The sequence below is a fragment of the Malus domestica genome, chromosome 08 (assembly GCF_042453785.1).
Source record: "Malus domestica chromosome 08, GDT2T_hap1".
Taxonomy (NCBI): domain Eukaryota; kingdom Viridiplantae; phylum Streptophyta; class Magnoliopsida; order Rosales; family Rosaceae; genus Malus; species Malus domestica.
In genome coordinates, this window is record NC_091668.1 from 23,441,090 (window position 1) to 23,458,957 (window position 17,868).

A 17,868-nucleotide genomic window follows, 5' to 3' on the forward strand; every position below is an offset into this window, starting at 1 on the left:
ATGAATTTTTTAATGCTCTCAAAACCTTTTTGTATATACAATTTATTGTTATTTCTTATTATTTGGTATATGCTTATGTATAAATTCATTTAATTTTGAATATTCTTAAACTTTTTGGAACGTACAAGGATAACAATCCCTATAATTTTGGCTCAATCAGGCGCTATGATCTCCAGTGTGGTTAAGAGCCTTCCCCACTCGAGAATCTTAACGACGTCAACTTACCACATTTTTCCTAGTCAAACGAATAATGACGATGTGAGGGATAACGAGTCTCGAACCCTCCAGTTATAGTACGCCACACGTACCTTTAATGAATGATCTTCAAGCTCAAAACTACTAGTGCATAAGGACACAACCTTCAACCATGAAAGGTAACAATTTCTCTAACCTCGAGCTCTTAAATTTTCATCATCCATTAGTGTGACAAGGTCTAATATGTTTATTCTTTTCTTGGTTGCAGGAACGCTCCAGTAATTCTAAAAGTGTTTAGGCGAAACAGAAATATAGAGACGAACAACAATATAGACAGCAAGGTTTGAATCTCAACTCTATCAATTAGAACTGGAATTGGATTGAGGCTTAAGCATGTAGGGGTCGCATTGATTTGGTGCGTCGAATCTCAGAAGCAGTGATGAATTCCAAAAACGTATTTCAGAACCATAAACGAGGAAGGCACATACATTATCTCAGTTTCAACAGATTTAGGTAGAGAATAGATAGGTTTCCTTTTAAGGAGTCTGATCTGGTTGCCGTGCAAGCTTGGAATTTTGCCATAACATGCCAACAAGAAACAGGTTCCTTGTGGGACACTCCATTTGTGCCACTGAGATTAAGGGCACTTGGTCCCAAAGCCTCACTTCAACATATCTAAGTTGCGTGAGTTTTCATACCCCTTTGATGAATACATTAGTTTCGTTCTCAAGGGAGGGGCCTTTATGAAAAGGAAAAAAAAAGGTAACAAAGAAAGGGAGAGGAATATGAACCCTAGGTTCCGATATTGGGGAAATGGGGAATCAAATTCGAGACCAGAACCTTGGGTGCAAGGGTGAACGATCTTAACCAACTGAGCTACGGGTCCTCAAAATAAAATGAATAGTGAGAAAGGAACATGAGCCCACTTTCATTATTATGCTCTCTTATGTTTGTTTCAGCAAAGGGTAGCCGAATTTGTTGAAATGAACAGAGAACAATATAAACTTTGGTGTAAATTGTGAAAAGATGGTTTGGATAAAGACTACAAGTAATACGATTGAAGAGAGTGCTTACATTATTGTGGAATTCGCAATGCCATACCACAATTTGTACGTCTGTCGGATTTTTCTTTCCCCTGTTGACTCAAACTATCAACACTCAATCTAGAAGTGATATGAATTTCCAACCTTACGATACAACAAGAATGCATCTATGACGGTATTTGAAGTCAATCATGCACTGTCATGTTTGGATACGTCACAATAGCATCCCCACATGACAGTACACGATTGACTCGAGATACCACAATGGAATCTCCTTTATATGTAAGTTCTCTCCACTATATATGTTCGACAAGATAGTTACATAACATGTGAAATGAAACTCTTAACGAAAGAGAGAAACCTAACCACGTGTGTCGGTATGTAATTGGGTCACGCAAGGACCAGTGAACAAAAAAATTTAAACTTCACAATACAAGCTATAGTAATTTGTTAACTGCATTTGATTTCATAATATTTTAAATTACACGCAGTTAAGACGGAACAAAAATGGAAAGAAAATCTTTGTCAGATCCTATTCCGAAACAAATTTCCCACACTCTAAATCTTGCAGTTTTTAGCTGCTCCGTGTAATTTCTAGTGAAACAAATTAAGGGCAAACAATTTTACGCTGCCCTTACCTAGTTTACCTTTCTTCAATGTCAACCTCAAAATTGTGTCAAAATTTGTGCCTAACCTGCGATCGGTGTACATTCCTACTTCTAATCTTGGGATGATGAAAACGGAGTGCAGCAGGAAGAAATGTCGATTCCAGCAACCTCCATGGCATCACAGACCCACTCGGGGATATCACCTTTCGGAAACTACAAGACAATAAGACGTGAAACATTTCAAGAGATGAACTTTGGACACACAGATAAAAAAAGATGAAAGCGTCTAAAAGAAATACCATTTGTTGCAGAAATTCACGTACAAACCTGCAAAAAAATGTTTTAAGGAAATGGGTTACACTAGTAACAACCAGAGGTCCAGAACAAGTTAGAAATTCAATTGAAAATCATAGTCAAAATGATAGTTGTGCATATTAACATTTTTGCCGGGGAAATAACTTGAAAAACAATAAAATTATTGATGGTAAGTATATCACACAACAAATAAAAGACTACGGTTGAGAAGGGTAAAGCAGAGGCAAACATACTCTGGAAACCTTCCCTTGATTATTGAAGAGTGCAGATTTCTACTTAGCTGCATTTAGAAGGGAGAGAGAGAGAGAGAGGGGGGAAGGGTTTTAGTTATATAATGTATACAACAACAACAAAGCCTTATCCCACTAAGTGGGGTCGGGTATATGAATCCTAGAACGCCATGTAAAAAAAATTATATGGCAAATATAATATAATGGCTTTTGTGTTCTAACCTTCATCATGTAATATAAATTGTGATATGACAGAAGCTGAGATCCCATAGCATCTTTTGTAACAAGGCAATGAATGTACGCTCTAGTATAATTTTTGCAGACCTACATTTGTAGAAATAGAATGAAGCAGTTAACATCATTGATCAACTTCTGCTGTGATATGTCACGCAAAAGATGCTACACATGCGTACCATACAATCACATGTAGGATCAACGGGGCGGGTATCTTCAGCCATCGCTTTCTGTTTGAGTTTCAGCACTCCCTGAAATAGTAACATCACATAAAAAATGAGAGGAAATCTTCTTTCCTACAGTTGAACTATGCATCCACTTATCAACAGAATTAGACCCCCTTGTATAAAATACTGTATAGTGACGCCCAATGAACGTGCACTGTCTCGCAATATCCACATGAATGTTGTACGACACAGTTCTAAGTGCATTAGCAAACATAAAAACATTAGCTGGAAAGCTTTGATGAAACACCAACTCATTTCAAGCATGAACGCTATAAAGTACAAAGGTCGTTGAGAAGTTTTGAAATAAGAAAGTGTTATTTGTCACATTCATATAACGACAAACTTAAAGAGGACAATTAAAGCTTAGCTAGTAGAACAAGATGCAAGCATCTAAATTCGTATCTGAGAAGAATGACTCCCCCATCTAATTACGAAAGAAACGGCAATGACTCTGAAGTTCGAAATTAAAGTTCAAACGAATAATCCTGACCAAATAACCACACTTAATTACAAGCTGTGACGGAACTTAACAGTGGAACCAACCTACTTGAATATCAAACTGAATACTCCTTCAAGTGATTACAAGTAACACCATTTTAAAATGGGCTTAACCAGAACTTCGTGGCAGTGCCAAAAAATTTAGCTGCTAGTGTTTCTAATGCATATATTTTACAAGTCGTTCATATAAAAATCTTTAGTAAACATACATACACGGATACAGGAGCTCTTGTAAGCACCTAACATTAATAACTAATCATTCAAGTGTATTGATTCACTCTAGTAAGCAACTAAAATAAATACTAATTATCCAGATCAAAGGAGTATATGAATCATAGATGTAATGGTTCAAATTAGCTGCTTATGATGTTAATCAATTACGACAGTTGGAGGGCATACATAAATATATTCAATAAAAATGTAAAATTGTAGATCACAATGTTCAAGTAATCACCTCGGGTACAAGAGCTGTACCAAAGCGAGCCGTACGTGTGGGATAAACACAGTCATACATGTCAGCACCTAGAGCACTGCAAACTACAATATCCAGAGGATAACCAACACCCTGAAAGATGCACAAGAAAATATCACGACTTGGGATACTTAAAAGGAAGTTCAAATGGAAATTAGTTAAAACGGAAGTCTCCAGCACCATAACATATCGCGGTTTCTCCTCAGGCAATGCAGCAGTGCACTGTGCAACAACACGCCAAAATGAATCCTTACTTTCACCACCAGAAAGACCGCCAATAGCATACCTGTCACAGTAAACTTGGTCAACTCAGCTGCTTAATAGAAGTTACCAACACCACCAACGTGAAACAGAAGTGCATGTGTAGTATTGCAAGATTTTTCAATTCCCATTAAATATTAGAACAAATGTAAACAAGTTACTAATTCTGCAGGGAGTTCGAACCAATAAAGTTGAAATTAAGGAACAATACAGAAAAAATTGTGTTAGCCCATCAGAAAGAGAAGGAGAATTTTAAATTCCTTCTTCCACACTTTAGAACATTATTAACCATAAATAAGCCATTGACAGTATTGCCACTCTGCTTTTAAAGGAAAAATATAATCAATACACCTTAGCCTTCAAAGAGACTAACATAAATGATCAGAGATTTTAAATGTGTTACGGTGTTTTTGTACCATAAGGCTGCACTTATTATCTTCTTTTTTCTTGCTTGATAAAAGTGGTATTGGGGAAGAGGGGAATTGAACTTGTGACCTTGGGTGCAAGATGCATGGTCTAAGTGATGCATCATAGTTCATTTTTACATACCAGCATTGTTACTATTTTATTATGAAATATTACAAATTCAACAACTATCGTAACTGGCTAACTTCAAAAACTAGAACGGATTACCAATGTGCTGGATAAAGTGACCTTCAACGAATCAGCCACTAAAGAGAACATACCCGGGTAAGTTTCGATTCACCAAGCCCTTTACACATATATCTCTGCTCACAAGTTATGGCATGAAACAATTTGTTAGTTGTTTACAAACATATTATTAGAAGGAACAGAATAATAATAAAAAAATGCACTAAAAGATCAACATACGGCATGAAGATTACAGATTCAGTTGAAGTTCACCTTAATACAGGATCTAAGCCACCTTGTACAATACCAAATAAGTTCTGCTCCGTTGGTCTCTTGTGAGCTGTTTATAAAAGCAATGCAGATAAATACAAAAGCTGACCACCCGAGTCCAGCATAAAAATTGAGAACATAAAGCATTACAACTTATAATAAATAGGACGGAAGGTTAACAAAACTAAAAAGTTACGCACAATCTAAGAATTGTATATGGCTATTATGGATGACTTGGGGAACTAAGGAAAGAAGGAACTGCTGAATAGATAACTATTGAAATAGTTGGATTGTAAGCATAAACAGTCGTATACATATACTACGAGAATCACCTAGTCATGATGTTGTAAATCTAAGAAACTTGCTATTAACCATGAAATTGGACCTAAAGAACAGACTTTCACCTAATTCAATAAACTTGGCATGGCACAGTAGCTCTAAAACCTAATAAAGATCTTCTAGGTAATCTATCAAACTTGAGATGATTATATATGATTATACATGTTGCACACATATACATATATCTATGTTACCTTTCCTGTAAAGTGTAAACTATTTAAAAGTATAAAAGAAACACCAGTGACAATCAAATATAATTCACCTTCAATGCATCTGTCTATCCATCGTATAGTGCGATACATGGCCTCCTCAACTCTTGGACCAGTGGTGGTGGTTTTGACTACATCATCCAGGGCCATAATAATATCTGCTCCAATTCTGTTCTGCACAGATCATTGAAGGTACAGAAAGGAGGGTAGAGGGAAACACTTGGTGAGAAAATAAATGTTTTAATTAGACATGATATCTTGAAAGCTTTACTCTATGTTACAATTGCACTACTTTAGAACTCATCGAGCTTCTCCCGCTGCTAAAGAACGCAGAAATTCAAAGTTAATATCTCATGCTCTAATACCCAATGAATTATTTTGGTTTACCACTATTCAAAACCTTAACCATCGGAGGCAACAATTTTATTACAAATTCTATGAATTTAAGTATTAACTATCAGAAGTTTAACTATTATTGTATTTTTTGTCTACTTTTAAAAATTCAATTATTTTTTGAGCTGCCTATGTGATGGGCATTGTTTTAAGAGTTTGGATTTCGATACTCTATTCTTATTTCCTTTCTCTTCCCTTTCTTCTATAATTCCATATCTCTCAGTGCTACATCGATATCATTACGACATCTGGATTCTTGATGCAGGACACTCAATGGCATAGCGTGGTTCAAACACATTGGTGGAAAGACCTTGGTAATTAACCCAGTAATTATCCACAGATACCCAAAAATGAAATGAAATAGAAGTACGTACTTGGATTTGAATTGACTCCTCAGGTGTCAAAAGCATTGGCTTTCCATCAACTGGTGACTGAAGTAGGAGAATAATCAGTTATCGTCCTTATGGACGTATGACAAACCCAAAATAACAATATTCTTGATACAACCAATAATCAGCATGAAACATTCAAGTACAAAATGAAAAAGTAAAATAGCATTAACAATAAACAAGGTTTAGACTTTTATATAAAATAAATGACAACACCCATCTATGCTTACCAAAATGAGATGAGATATAGGAAAAATATTTTCTAAGGTTAGTTTTCCAAATTATGAAACAATTATTGTACATTACGAAAGATGAAGATATAGTGTGTTCACAGGCAAAACAAATGGATATTAAAACTAAATCTTATCCATTGATTACCCTCTCCATCAACCCCAACCCTGTATTTCCCATAAAGGTCAAAGGTCGTACCCAGTGCACAAGGCTCCCGCTTTAAGTAGGGTCTGGGAGAGGTGAATGTCGGCTAGCCTTACCCCCATTTATGGAGAGGCTGCTCCCAAGTCTCGAACCCGAGACCTACCGCTCATGGGCGAAGGCACTAGCCTTACCCCCATTTATGGAGAGGTGTATTTCCCATAAAATAAAAAAAATAAAAAAACATTATGGACAAAAAAAATATTTAGATCACTCACTCTTTTCCTAACAATTGAAAATAATTAGCAGATGCAATTGTTTAGAAAGTTTTTTATGACATATCGGCCCCTAAGAATGGGGCAGTTGGATTAAACGATAATCAAATTATTAATAATTATGAGCATAATAGGTGCATAAAGGTATCTTCATGCCTCAGCTGCTCTGTTCAGTTCTCCCCAAGTACACCAAAAGAAAAGAGGAATCAGCATCACCCTTCTTTCTCCATGTCCACCATTGCATCCGCCAGTATGACTCACATACAGTGCTTGATATTAGCAATGCAATCAAAAGAAGAAATAATTGGAGACAATAACTCTTTCACTGCACAAAAATGGCTTTCTTCATCCCAACAAACTCCTAAAGTTAATTAAATTTGGTGCTTTAATCCTTCTCCTGTCATTTATAGAAGATATTGGAGACAACTTGTTGGCGATTGTAGAACTTCGCCAGGGCTTGATCCAGTGACAATAGCCCAACATGAGCGAACAACTCAATCATTATTCATCAGCACCTAAACTACAATAAGCATTGCCAAAATAAGAGATTACCTGAAATGTTACACCTTCTTCGGTGATGTCAGCTAAATGCAATAATGATACCTGAAAACAGTAACAAAATAAATTGTATGATTTCACTGCATAAGTTATTTTCTGATGCAAAAAAAAAAAAAAAAAAAAAAAAGTCCACAAAAACAGCATTAATAAACTAGCCAACAAAACAACCACATCGTCATTAGCATGAGTTCATCAATCCAAGCTTAAAAGAATTATCAAAAACTGGGCTACACATTATGAAAGAATGCCCATTCTACTTCTACAGTAGCATACATTAGAAAGTAAGTTGGCTAGTAACTACATCACTATTTAAAAACACCGTCTTTGATATGTCATTTAGTTATTTATAACAAAGTACAGTAAGCAAACAAGTCATTGGAACAGTAGATACTGACTTGTTCCCATGCCTCCTGGACAAATGCAACATACATAAATAAGGGAAAGCTTAACATAGTAACATAAAGTTCAATGTAGCCAGTAAGAATCACAAAGTAGCGGCAAACCTGGAGAATGAGAATGGAAAAAAATGGAGGGGGAAGAGGCAAAGGGATTTATTTAGGACAATAAATTCATCACAATGCACAAGCATCCATAAAACGTGTTGCATAAATAGTTTCAGATGGATTGTATTTCAATAAGTACATCAACAAAACTCTAGACATGGAAACAATTTAAAATGAAAAAACAATTAAATCAAAATCAATATGTAACATATAGTGAAATACTGAGGGAAACTAACCATCTGAAAGCCACCGGAATCAGTAAGCAATGCTCTTGGCCAGTTCATAAATTTGTGGAGACCTCCCAACTCATCAAGAAGCTCGGAAGTCGGACGAAGTGCCAAATGATAAGTATTGCCAAGTATTATTTGAGCACCAATATCTTCAAGCTGTTCAGTTGTCAACCCTTTAATAGTTCCTGAAACCAAGAAAACCTTATCCATATCATTGATTACTCAATACAACAAAGCCAAGGGCATCCATGAATGCTGTTTATATATGCACATCAACATCTAAGGTGCAACAACAACAACAACAAAGCCTTTTCCCACTAAGTGGGGTAGGCTATATGAATCTTAGAACGCCATTGCGCTCGGTTTTGTGTCATGTCCTCCGTTAGATCCAAGTACTCTAAGTCTTTTCTTAGGTCTCTTCCAAAGTTTTCCTAGGTCTTCCTCTACCCCTTCGGCCCCGAACCTCTGTTCCGTAGTCACATCTTCGAACCGGAACGTCAGTAGGCCTTCTTTGCACATGTCCAAACCACCGTAACCGATTTTCTCTCATCTTTCCTTCAACTTCGGCTACTCCTACTTTACCTCGGATATCCTCATTCACAATCTTCTCCTTTCTCGTGTGCCCACACATCCCATGAAACATCCCACGAAGCATCCTTATCTTCGCTACACCCATTTTGTGTACGTGTTGATGCTTCACCGCCCAACATTCTGTGCCATACAACATCGCTGACCTTATTGCCGTCCTATAAAATTTTCCCTTAAGCTTCAGTGACCTACGAAGATCACACAACACGCCGGATGCACTCTTACACTTCATCCATCCAGCTTGTATTCTATGGTTGAGATCTCCATCTAATTCTCCGTTCTCTTGCAAGATAGATCCTAGGTAGCGAAAACGGTCGCTTTTTGTGATCGTCGCTAGATTGCTCCGGTCATTAGTGTGGATAAGTATATAAATGGATAGATATAGGAAAGCAAACACCAGATGTACGTGGTTCACCCATATTGGCTACGTCCATGAAATAGAGGAGTTCTCATTAATTGTGAAGGGTTTACACAAGTACATAGGTTCAAGCTCTCTTTTAGTGAGTACAAGTGAATGATTTAGTACAAATGACATTAGGAAATATTGTGGGAGAATGATCTCGTAATCACGAAACTTCTAAGTTCCGGAGTGTGGTATCGTCTTGACTTGCCTTATCTGTCTCGTAGGTAGATGTGGCATCTTCTCTGGAAGTACTCTTCCTCCATCCAGGGGTGGTATCTTTAACTGGTGGAGATGCACAAGGTAATGTATCAATTTCACTTGAAGCTTACTTGTAGTTTCAGGCTTGGTCAAGCGCGATACAAACCATGTAGTAGGAGTCCTCCAAGTCGCCGAGCTAGGGGATCTGCTGAAAGAGGTGACAGACAAGGTAAGCAATCAAAGCTCCAAGCAATCAGTCCCAGATCAGAACTTTGATTTCGAGTTCCGGCTGATTGTTCACATTCTCCCTATCTTGCAGGCAGCATGAAGGATAAAGAGAAGAAAAATGAGAAGAGATGATATGGGATACTTTTGCTTTTGAAGAAGTAACTTTCCACAGGCTTATTCTTGAACTGGGCTGGAGGGTTTTCTGGTTTCCTCCAGAGTATAAGGCCGACTGAAGAATTTGAGGGTTAAAACAAGTCCATCAAATCTATAGTACGTTCGACCCTGCTGATATGGGATACTTTTGCTTTTGACAGAGTAGTGGATGTATCGGCACGTGTGCTGTTACGCTTGTCTCCACATGCTTCCTTGTATCCTTCTCACTTGCCCTATATGTTCCTCAGGCAGATGCGGTATCTTCCCTGGAAGCATAAGATGTTGAAGATGAGTACTCGAGAGCAATGCCAGGTAAGTAATCAAGTAAGGGGTTCCAGGCAGTCAGTTCCTGACTGGAAGCTTGATTCCAAGTGCTGACTGATTGCTCTCTTTCTCCTTGTCTTGTAGGTAAGAACAAGGCCAAAGGAAAAGATAGGGAAAAAACATGATATGGGATACTCTTGCTTTTAACCCTGATGATATGAGATATTCTTGCTCTAGTATAGCTTGTTTGCAGAGGTATTATCGGGGGGAAAGAAAGCTGAATATTTCGAAAGGCTTCTTTGGGAGTGCCCTCTCAGATATGAGGAAGGGTTGAGCATTTTTGCAGGTCTGCCTGTCTGTTGGGGATGGAGGTCAACATATATAGGAGTCTCCCTAACAAGTAGTAATGCTATTCCCTTACCCTGCTTGGTCATAACACGGTAGTGGGAGCTGCCAGCTTCACATGTTTTAACTTTGTCAGAGCACTTTGAAAAAGTGGTCTGTGGTATCTGGAAAGCTGATGTTGCGTGTAAAGATTAGAGACAAGCTTTATCCAAGGAGGTCCGGCTCTTGAAGTTGGGAAAGTGGTGCCTCTTCGGTTTTCGAACAAGCAATCCTGTCGGAGATCTGGCTCTCGAGATTCGGAGAACGATGCCTTTTCGATTTTTGAGAAAGCCATCCTGCTAGGGGTCTGGCTCTCGAGATTCGGAGAGCGGTGTCTCTTCGATTTTTGAGAAAGTAATCATGTTGGGAGTCTGGCTCTCGAGATTCGAAAGGCGGTGCCTCTTCGATTTTGGAGCAAGCAGTCTTGTTGGGAGTGTTTTCTCGAATGTGAGAAAAGGTTGGGCATGTTTGCTAGTCTATCTTGCCACGAAGCACAGAGGTTGACACACAGGGATTTTCCAGTTATCCAGCAGTGATACTGTTCCTTTACCCTTGTGGGTAATAATATGGTAGCTAGACCTTCAAAATTTATGTGTCTAAACTTTGTTAGTGCTGTTTCTTTGCTATTCTTTTACCCTTCTTGGTCAGAGCGGTGTAGTGGGAGCTGCAAGCTTCACGTGTCTCAACTTTGTCAGAGAACTTTGGCAAAGTTATCTGTGGTACCCATGAGCTAATGTTGCGTGTGGGAAGTGGGTGATTGAACAGTAAGATTCATGTGCTTTCTACTTCACCAGAAATCTTCGACATAATGCCCATAATTTCCGCAAAGCTGACAGGTGCTGACAAGGCTGGAAAAGTAGGTGCCTCTTCGATTTCTGAGATCGGCTCTCGTGGTCTCTGAGCAGCCCAGCTTTTGTGAAAGCAAGCGCCTCTTCGATTTCTGAGATCGGCCTTCGTGGTCTTTGAGCAGCCAAACTTTTGAGAAAGCAAACGTCTCGTGGTCTCTGAGCAGCCCAGCTTTTGAGAAAGCAAACGCCTCTTCGATTTCTGAAGCTCCGTCGAGTGCAGATTTTTATAGAGGCTGGCATTAAGTTCCAAAGCACACTTGAATCTCCACCAGTAGAAGCTCCATTCTTGCACTTCTAAGATCTTGATTTGTCCGACCTCTTCTCTCTTCAACACCTTTGAAAATGTCTGGCCCCTCCGACCGTCGTTTTGACTTGAACCTTGTTGAAGAGGCAGCCACGCCTTCTCCAGACAACATATGGCGCCCATCCTTCGTCTCCCCTACTGGTCCTCTTACTGTTGGGGATTCCGTGATGAAGAATGATATGACCGCTGCGGTAGTGGCCAAGAACCTTCTCACTCCCAAAGATAACAGACTACTTTCCAAACGGTCTGATGAGTTGGCTGTTAAGGATTCTCTGGCTCTCAGTGTTCAGTGTGCAGGTTCTGTGTCTAACATGGCCCAACGCCTATTTGCTCGAACCCGCCAAGTTGAATCATTGGCGGTTGAAGTGATGAGTCTCAAACAGGAGATTAGAGGGCTCAAGCATGAGAATAAACAGTTGCACCGGCTCGCACATGACTATGCTACAAACATGAAGAGGAAGCTTGACCAGATGAAGGAATCTGATGGTCAGGTTTTACTTGATCATCAGAGATTTGTGGGTTTGTTCCAAAGGCATTTATTGCCTTCGTCTTCTGGGGCTGTACCGCGTAATGAAGCTCCAAATGATCAACCTCTGCTGCCTCCTCCTTCTAGGGTTCTGTCCAGTACTGAGGCTCCAAATGATCCCCCTCCAGTGCCTGCTCTTTCTGGGGCTCTACCGACTACTAAGACTTCTCCTAAGCAACCTTTGTGAAGGCTCCCTCTTGTTTGTTTATTTTGACTCATGTATATGTACATATTTGTGACTTATCAGGGATATCAATAAATAGCTTTCCTTCATTTCAACGTATTGTGTTGAATACACCAAAGCCTTCTTCGCTAAGTTCTCTGAATTTTCTTTTGTTGAAGCTTGTATGTTGAAGCTTTGTGAGTGGAGCATGTAGGTTGAGGTAGTATTCCCTTAATTTCCCGAGTGAGGAAAACTTCTCGGTTGGAGACTTGGAAAATCCAAGTCACTGAGTGGGATCGGCTATATGAATCTTTGAACGCCATTGTGCTCGGTCCTGTGTCATGTCCTCCGTTAGATCCAAGTACTCTAAGTCTTTTCTTAGAGTCTCTTCCAAAGTTTTCCTAGGTCTTCCTCTACCCCTTCGGCCCTGAACCTCTGTCCCATAGTCGCATCTTCTAATCGGAGCGTCAGTAGGCCTTCTTTGCACATGTCCAAACCACCGTAACCGATTTTCTCTCATCTTTCCTTCAATTTCGGCTACTCCTACTTTACCCCGGATATCCTCATTCCTAATCTTATCCTTTCTTGTGTGCCCACACATCCAACGAAGCATCCTCATCTCCGCTACACCCATTTTGTGTACGTGTTGATGCTTCACCGCCCAACATTCTGTGCCATACAGCATCGCCGGCCTTATTGCCGTCCTATAAAATTTTCCCTTGAGCTTCAGTGGCATACGGCGGTCACACAATACGCCGGATGCACTCTTCCACTTCATCCATCCAGCTTGTATTCTATGGTTGAGATCTCCATCTAATTCTCCGTTCTTTTGCAAGATAGATCCTAGGTAACGAAAACGATCGCTCTTTGATATTTCTTGATCTTCGATCCTCACCCCTAACTCGTTTTGGCCTCCATTTGCACTGAACTTGCACTCCATATATTCTGTCTTTGATCGACTTAGGCGAAGACCTTTAGATTCCAACACTTCTCTCCAAAGGTTAAGCTTTGCATTTACCCCTTCCTGAGTTTCATCTATCAACACTATATCGTCTGCGAAAAGCATACACCAAGGAATATCATCTTGAATATGTCCTGTTAACTCATCCATTACCAACGCAAAAAGGTAAGGAATTAAGGATGAGCCTTGATGTAATCCTACAGTTATGGGAAAACTTTCGGTTTGTCCTTCATGAGTTCTTACGGCAGTCTTTGCTCCTTCATACATATCCTTTATAGCTTGGATATATGCTACTCGTACTCCTTTCTTCTCTAAAATCCTCCAAAGAATGTCTCTTGGGACCCTATCATACGCTTTTTCCAAATCTATAAAGACCATGTGTAAATCCTTTTTCCCATCTCTATATCTTTCCATCAATCTTCGTAAGAGATAGATTGCCTCCATGGTTGAGCGCCCTGGCATGAACCCGAATTGGTTGTCTGAAACCCGTGTCTCTTGCCTCAATCTACTCAATGACTCTCTCCCAGAGCTTCATTGTATGACTCATTAGCTTAATACCCCTATAGTTCATGCAATTTTGTACGTCGCCCTTATTCTTGTAGATAGGCACCAAAGTGCTCGTTCGCCACTCATTTGGCATCTTCTTCGTTTTCAAAATCCTATTGAAAAGGTCAGTGAGTCATGTTATACCTGTCTCTCCCAAAACTTTCCACACTTCGATTGGTATATCGTCTGGGCCTACTGCTTTTCTATGCTTCATCTTCTTCAAAGCTACAACCACTTCTTCCTTCCGGATTCGACGATAAAAAGAGTAGTTTCTACACTCTTCTGAGTTACTCAACTCCCCTAAAGAAGCACTCCTTTCATGTCCTTCATTGAAAAGATTATGAAAATAACCTCTCCATCTATCTTTAACCGCGTTCTCTGTAGCAAGAACCTTTCCATCCTCATCCTTGATGCACCTCACTTGGTTTAGGTCCCTTGTCTTCTTTTCCCTTGCTCTAGCTAGTTTATAGATATCCAACTCTCTTTCTTTGGTATCTAGTCGCTTATACATATCGTCATAAGCCGCTAACTTAGCTTCTCTCACAGCTTTCTTCGCCTCTTGCTTCGCTTTTCTATACCTTTCACCATTTTCATCGGTCCTATCCTTGTATAAGGCTTTACAACATTCCTTCTTAGCCTTCACCTTTGTTTGTACCTCCTCATTCCACCACCAAGATTCTTTTTGGTGTGGGGCAAAGCCCTTGGACTCTCCTAACACATCTTTTGCTACTTTTCGGATACAACTAGCCATGGAATCCCACATTTGGTTAGCTTCCCCCTCTCTATCCCACACACACTGGGTGATTACTTTCTCTTTGAAAATGACTTGTTTTTCTTCTTTTAGATTCCACCATCTAGTCCTTGGGCACTTCCAAGTCTTGTTCTTTTTTCTCACTCTTTTGATATGTACATCCATCACCAACAAGCGATGTTGATTAGCCACGCTCTCTCCTGGTATAACTTTGCAATCCTTACAAGTTATACGATCCCCTTTCCTCATTAGAAGAAAATCTATTTGTGTTTTTGACGACCCACTCTTGTAGGTGATCACATGGTCTTCTCTCTTCTTAAAGAAGGTGTTGGCTAAGAAGAGATCATATGCCATTGCAAAATCCAAGATAGCTTCCCCATCCTCGTTTCTCTCCCCAAAACCATGGCCACCATGAAAACCTCCATAGTTGCCTGTCTCCCTGCCCATGTGTCCATTTAAATCTCCTCCTATAAATAACTTCTCCGTCTGAGCAATTCCTTGCACCAAGTCTCCAAGGTCTTCCCAAAATTTCTCCTTCGAACTCATATCCAACCCTACTTGAGGTGCGTACGCACTAATCACATTGATAAGTTCTTGTCCTATTACAATCTTGATTGCCATGATTCTATCTCCTACCCTCTTGACATCTACAACATCTTGTGTCAAGGTCTTGTCCACAATGATGCCAACACCGTTTCTCGTTCTATTTGTGCCCGAGTACCAAAGTTTAAACCCTGAGTTTTCTAGATCCTTTGCCTTAAGACCAACCCACTTAGTTTCTTGTAGGCACATAATATTTATCCTTCTCCTCACCATAACTTCCACTACTTCCATAGATTTTCCCGTTAAGGTTCCTATATTCCACGTTCCTAAACGCATTCTACTCTCCTGAACTGTACCATTCTGTCCTAACTTCTTCACCCTCCCCCGTCCAATGGAATCAAAGTACTTCTTTTGTGTGTCCCGTGTAAAGTTGATAGGTGCATATGCTCCCAAACATTTAAGGTGAACGAAGAAAAATTATCAAGGCATTGAATATTGGACAATAGGAGCGAAATGAGTGTGCGCGTCAGTGTGTGCATGCACGCGTGAAGATTTTACACACAATGCACATACTGATAATGTTTTATTAACGTCAGCACCTAAAGCTAGCCTACAAAAATATGTTCTTGAGACAACGAATCCTCAATACCTAAGTCGTTAACATATCAAATACCAATTGAATTGAAAGCTAATTAGCTCAGATAAAAGATTAATATACTCATGAGGAATAGCTTCTATTCAGTACCAAAATGTATGAAATTTAAAGCAATACCTTGCGTTCCAACGGGCATGAAAAGTGGTGTCTGGCACACAAAGTGAGGCAGGGTCAATCTAGCTGCACGAGCACGGTTAAACCTCCCCAAAACCTGAATCACAAAACAGATAAAACCCAACAAATTTCCCACATCAGTAAACAGAAACAACCCAACAAACCAACAAACATTGTATTGATTTCGAATGAATGGAGACAGTGAGCTTATCAATCTCTCATTCATTCATTCCTATGCAAATATAAAATACAAAATAAAAGTGCCTATTGGGATGAGAAAGTTCAAAATTTTAAATATAAAACCATTAAAAATCACATAGTAAAAGAAACCATGGCTCTAGAATTCGAAACCTACCTCGAAACGAAGCGCCATTGGGGAAGGATTTATCAATGAAGGAAGCAGCTCTGTAGCTGTATTGTAAACCCAAAACCTTAACTTGCAATGTAATGGCTGTAGAGAGAGCCCCAGAGAAAGCGAATAATAACGAGAAGAAGAAGAAGAAAAAGAAGAAGAGAGTTGGAATAGGAAGCGGAGAAGAAGGGCCGCGAGAGGCGGAGTTTTGAGTCTGCCGCAGCCGGCGGTGGTTGTGTTGTTCTGTTATCCGTTTGGTTTTCAGTTTTGGAAAGCCCGGGCGGCGGGGATTCTGAGTTTATGTTGGGTTGAAGGCCGGGGCTTGCGCTCAAGTTTGACCGTTGTCACGCGTATTCTACTTGTACTTTTTCGTGTTTTCGGTGTTTTGTTTTCCTCTTCTATTTCTTCTCTCGGGTATTTGAATTTTGGATTTTCTTTTGGGTTGTCAAATGTTGGGATCAAGAGCCACCTTCAATGAAGAGAGCTAAAGGTTCAAAAGCTAAAAAATAGTCTGATTTATCTAAAAATTTATCTCTAACTGAAGGCTATGCTATAATTCTACGAAGTTCATTAGGCCATTATTTGGCCTTTTGTTTAGGACCGATCTCCTCAGTTGCTATAATTGATTTAAATTCAACGGTTATGAATGTGGAAGGAAGGGCAATTCTTGGCAACAACTGCATTTAAGTTCGATGGCATTGTTGGAAATTTAAGTAGTTTAAGTAGAAATTTATTTGTCCCACATTGGTCATTCCCAAAAGATTTCATCACTTTATAAAGCTTTGTCCTTTATAGAAAGCGATTGGAGTAATAGGCCTTGGAGAATAAAATTGGGTTAGGCTTTGGGGTTAGGCTTTGGGATGCACTAATTAATTGGTAATTAACTCCATTTGAAGAGATGTCTCCCAACAGTCACATCCCATTCTTATACCTGTTGCGAACATGTATAATCTCGCTATATATACATCCGTTTGCATGACATTTAGAACACAAAAAACATAAATCTCCTTCTATAATCCATAGCATTCTTACTGAGAGTACCACAAAGAAATTGACCAGAAGTTAAGTTTTCCGTTGCTGGAATTCTAACTTGATCGTTGAATCCTGATGAAACAGACGTCCGAAGAACTACAAGCACTAAATTGGCCATAAGTTAAGTTTTCCGTTGCTGAAATTCTAACTTGATCGTTGAATCCTGGTGAAACAAACGTCCGGAGAACTACAAGCACTGAGTAGGGGTGAAATTTCTGTTTTAAGGACATTGCGGTACGCAACCCTCGATCTTCAATATTTCTGTTTAATATTAGTTCATTGTTCATACACTGTTTATTTATTAGCATATATAAATTTATCACAGATTGTTGACATTTATCCAATAATCTTGAAACAGAAATTCATGGATTAACAATCTGTGAATGTGATGCCAAAATACTCTGAAAAGCTTGAGAAGTTCAAAGGACTAGACTTCAAGATATGGCAACAGAAGATGTTGTTCTTCTTGACAACAATGAATCTCACTCATGTTGTCAAGGAAGAAGCTCCGAAGTCTAATGAGAATCCAATGACGAAAGAGACTGTCATGGTAATTGAAGCTTGGAATCATTCTGAGTTTTGTTGCAGGAATTATATTCTGAATAGTTTGGATGACAATCTTTACGACATTTATTCTCTGTGC

At 39.3% G+C, this 17,868-nt stretch overlaps 1 protein-coding gene across 1 annotated transcript; it reads right to left on the reverse strand.

Annotated features, from left to right (window-relative positions):
- Positions 1–1,676: 1,676 nt before the first annotated feature.
- LOC103436462 (uncharacterized) lies at positions 1,677–16,561 on the reverse strand. The gene is made up of 15 exons (XM_008374887.4): positions 16,197–16,561; positions 15,845–15,938; positions 8,219–8,397; positions 7,474–7,524; positions 6,260–6,316; positions 5,546–5,666; positions 4,948–5,014; positions 4,770–4,811; positions 4,003–4,108; positions 3,805–3,915; positions 2,805–2,876; positions 2,614–2,715; positions 2,395–2,441; positions 2,146–2,173; positions 1,677–2,059 (listed from the first exon to the last, which is right to left on the reverse strand). The coding sequence occupies exons 1-15, from the start codon at positions 16,212–16,214 to the stop codon at positions 1,958–1,960; spliced, it is 1,197 nt and encodes a 398-aa protein (XP_008373109.1). The 5' UTR covers positions 16,215–16,561; the 3' UTR covers positions 1,677–1,957.
- Positions 16,562–17,868: the final 1,307 nt, after the last annotated feature.

Bases quoted from the DNA above. Each gene is read 5' to 3' on its own strand.
- LOC103436462 (XM_008374887.4), bottom strand. The intron at 4,812-4,947 runs GTGAACTTCAAC...ACTTGTGAGCAG, and splicing joins GGCTTAGATCCTGTATTAAG to AGATATATGTGTAAAGGGCT. The intron at 2,174-2,394 runs GTATGTTTGCCT...ATTTTTTTGCAG, and splicing joins ATCAAGGGAAGGTTTCCAGA to GTTTGTACGTGAATTTCTGC.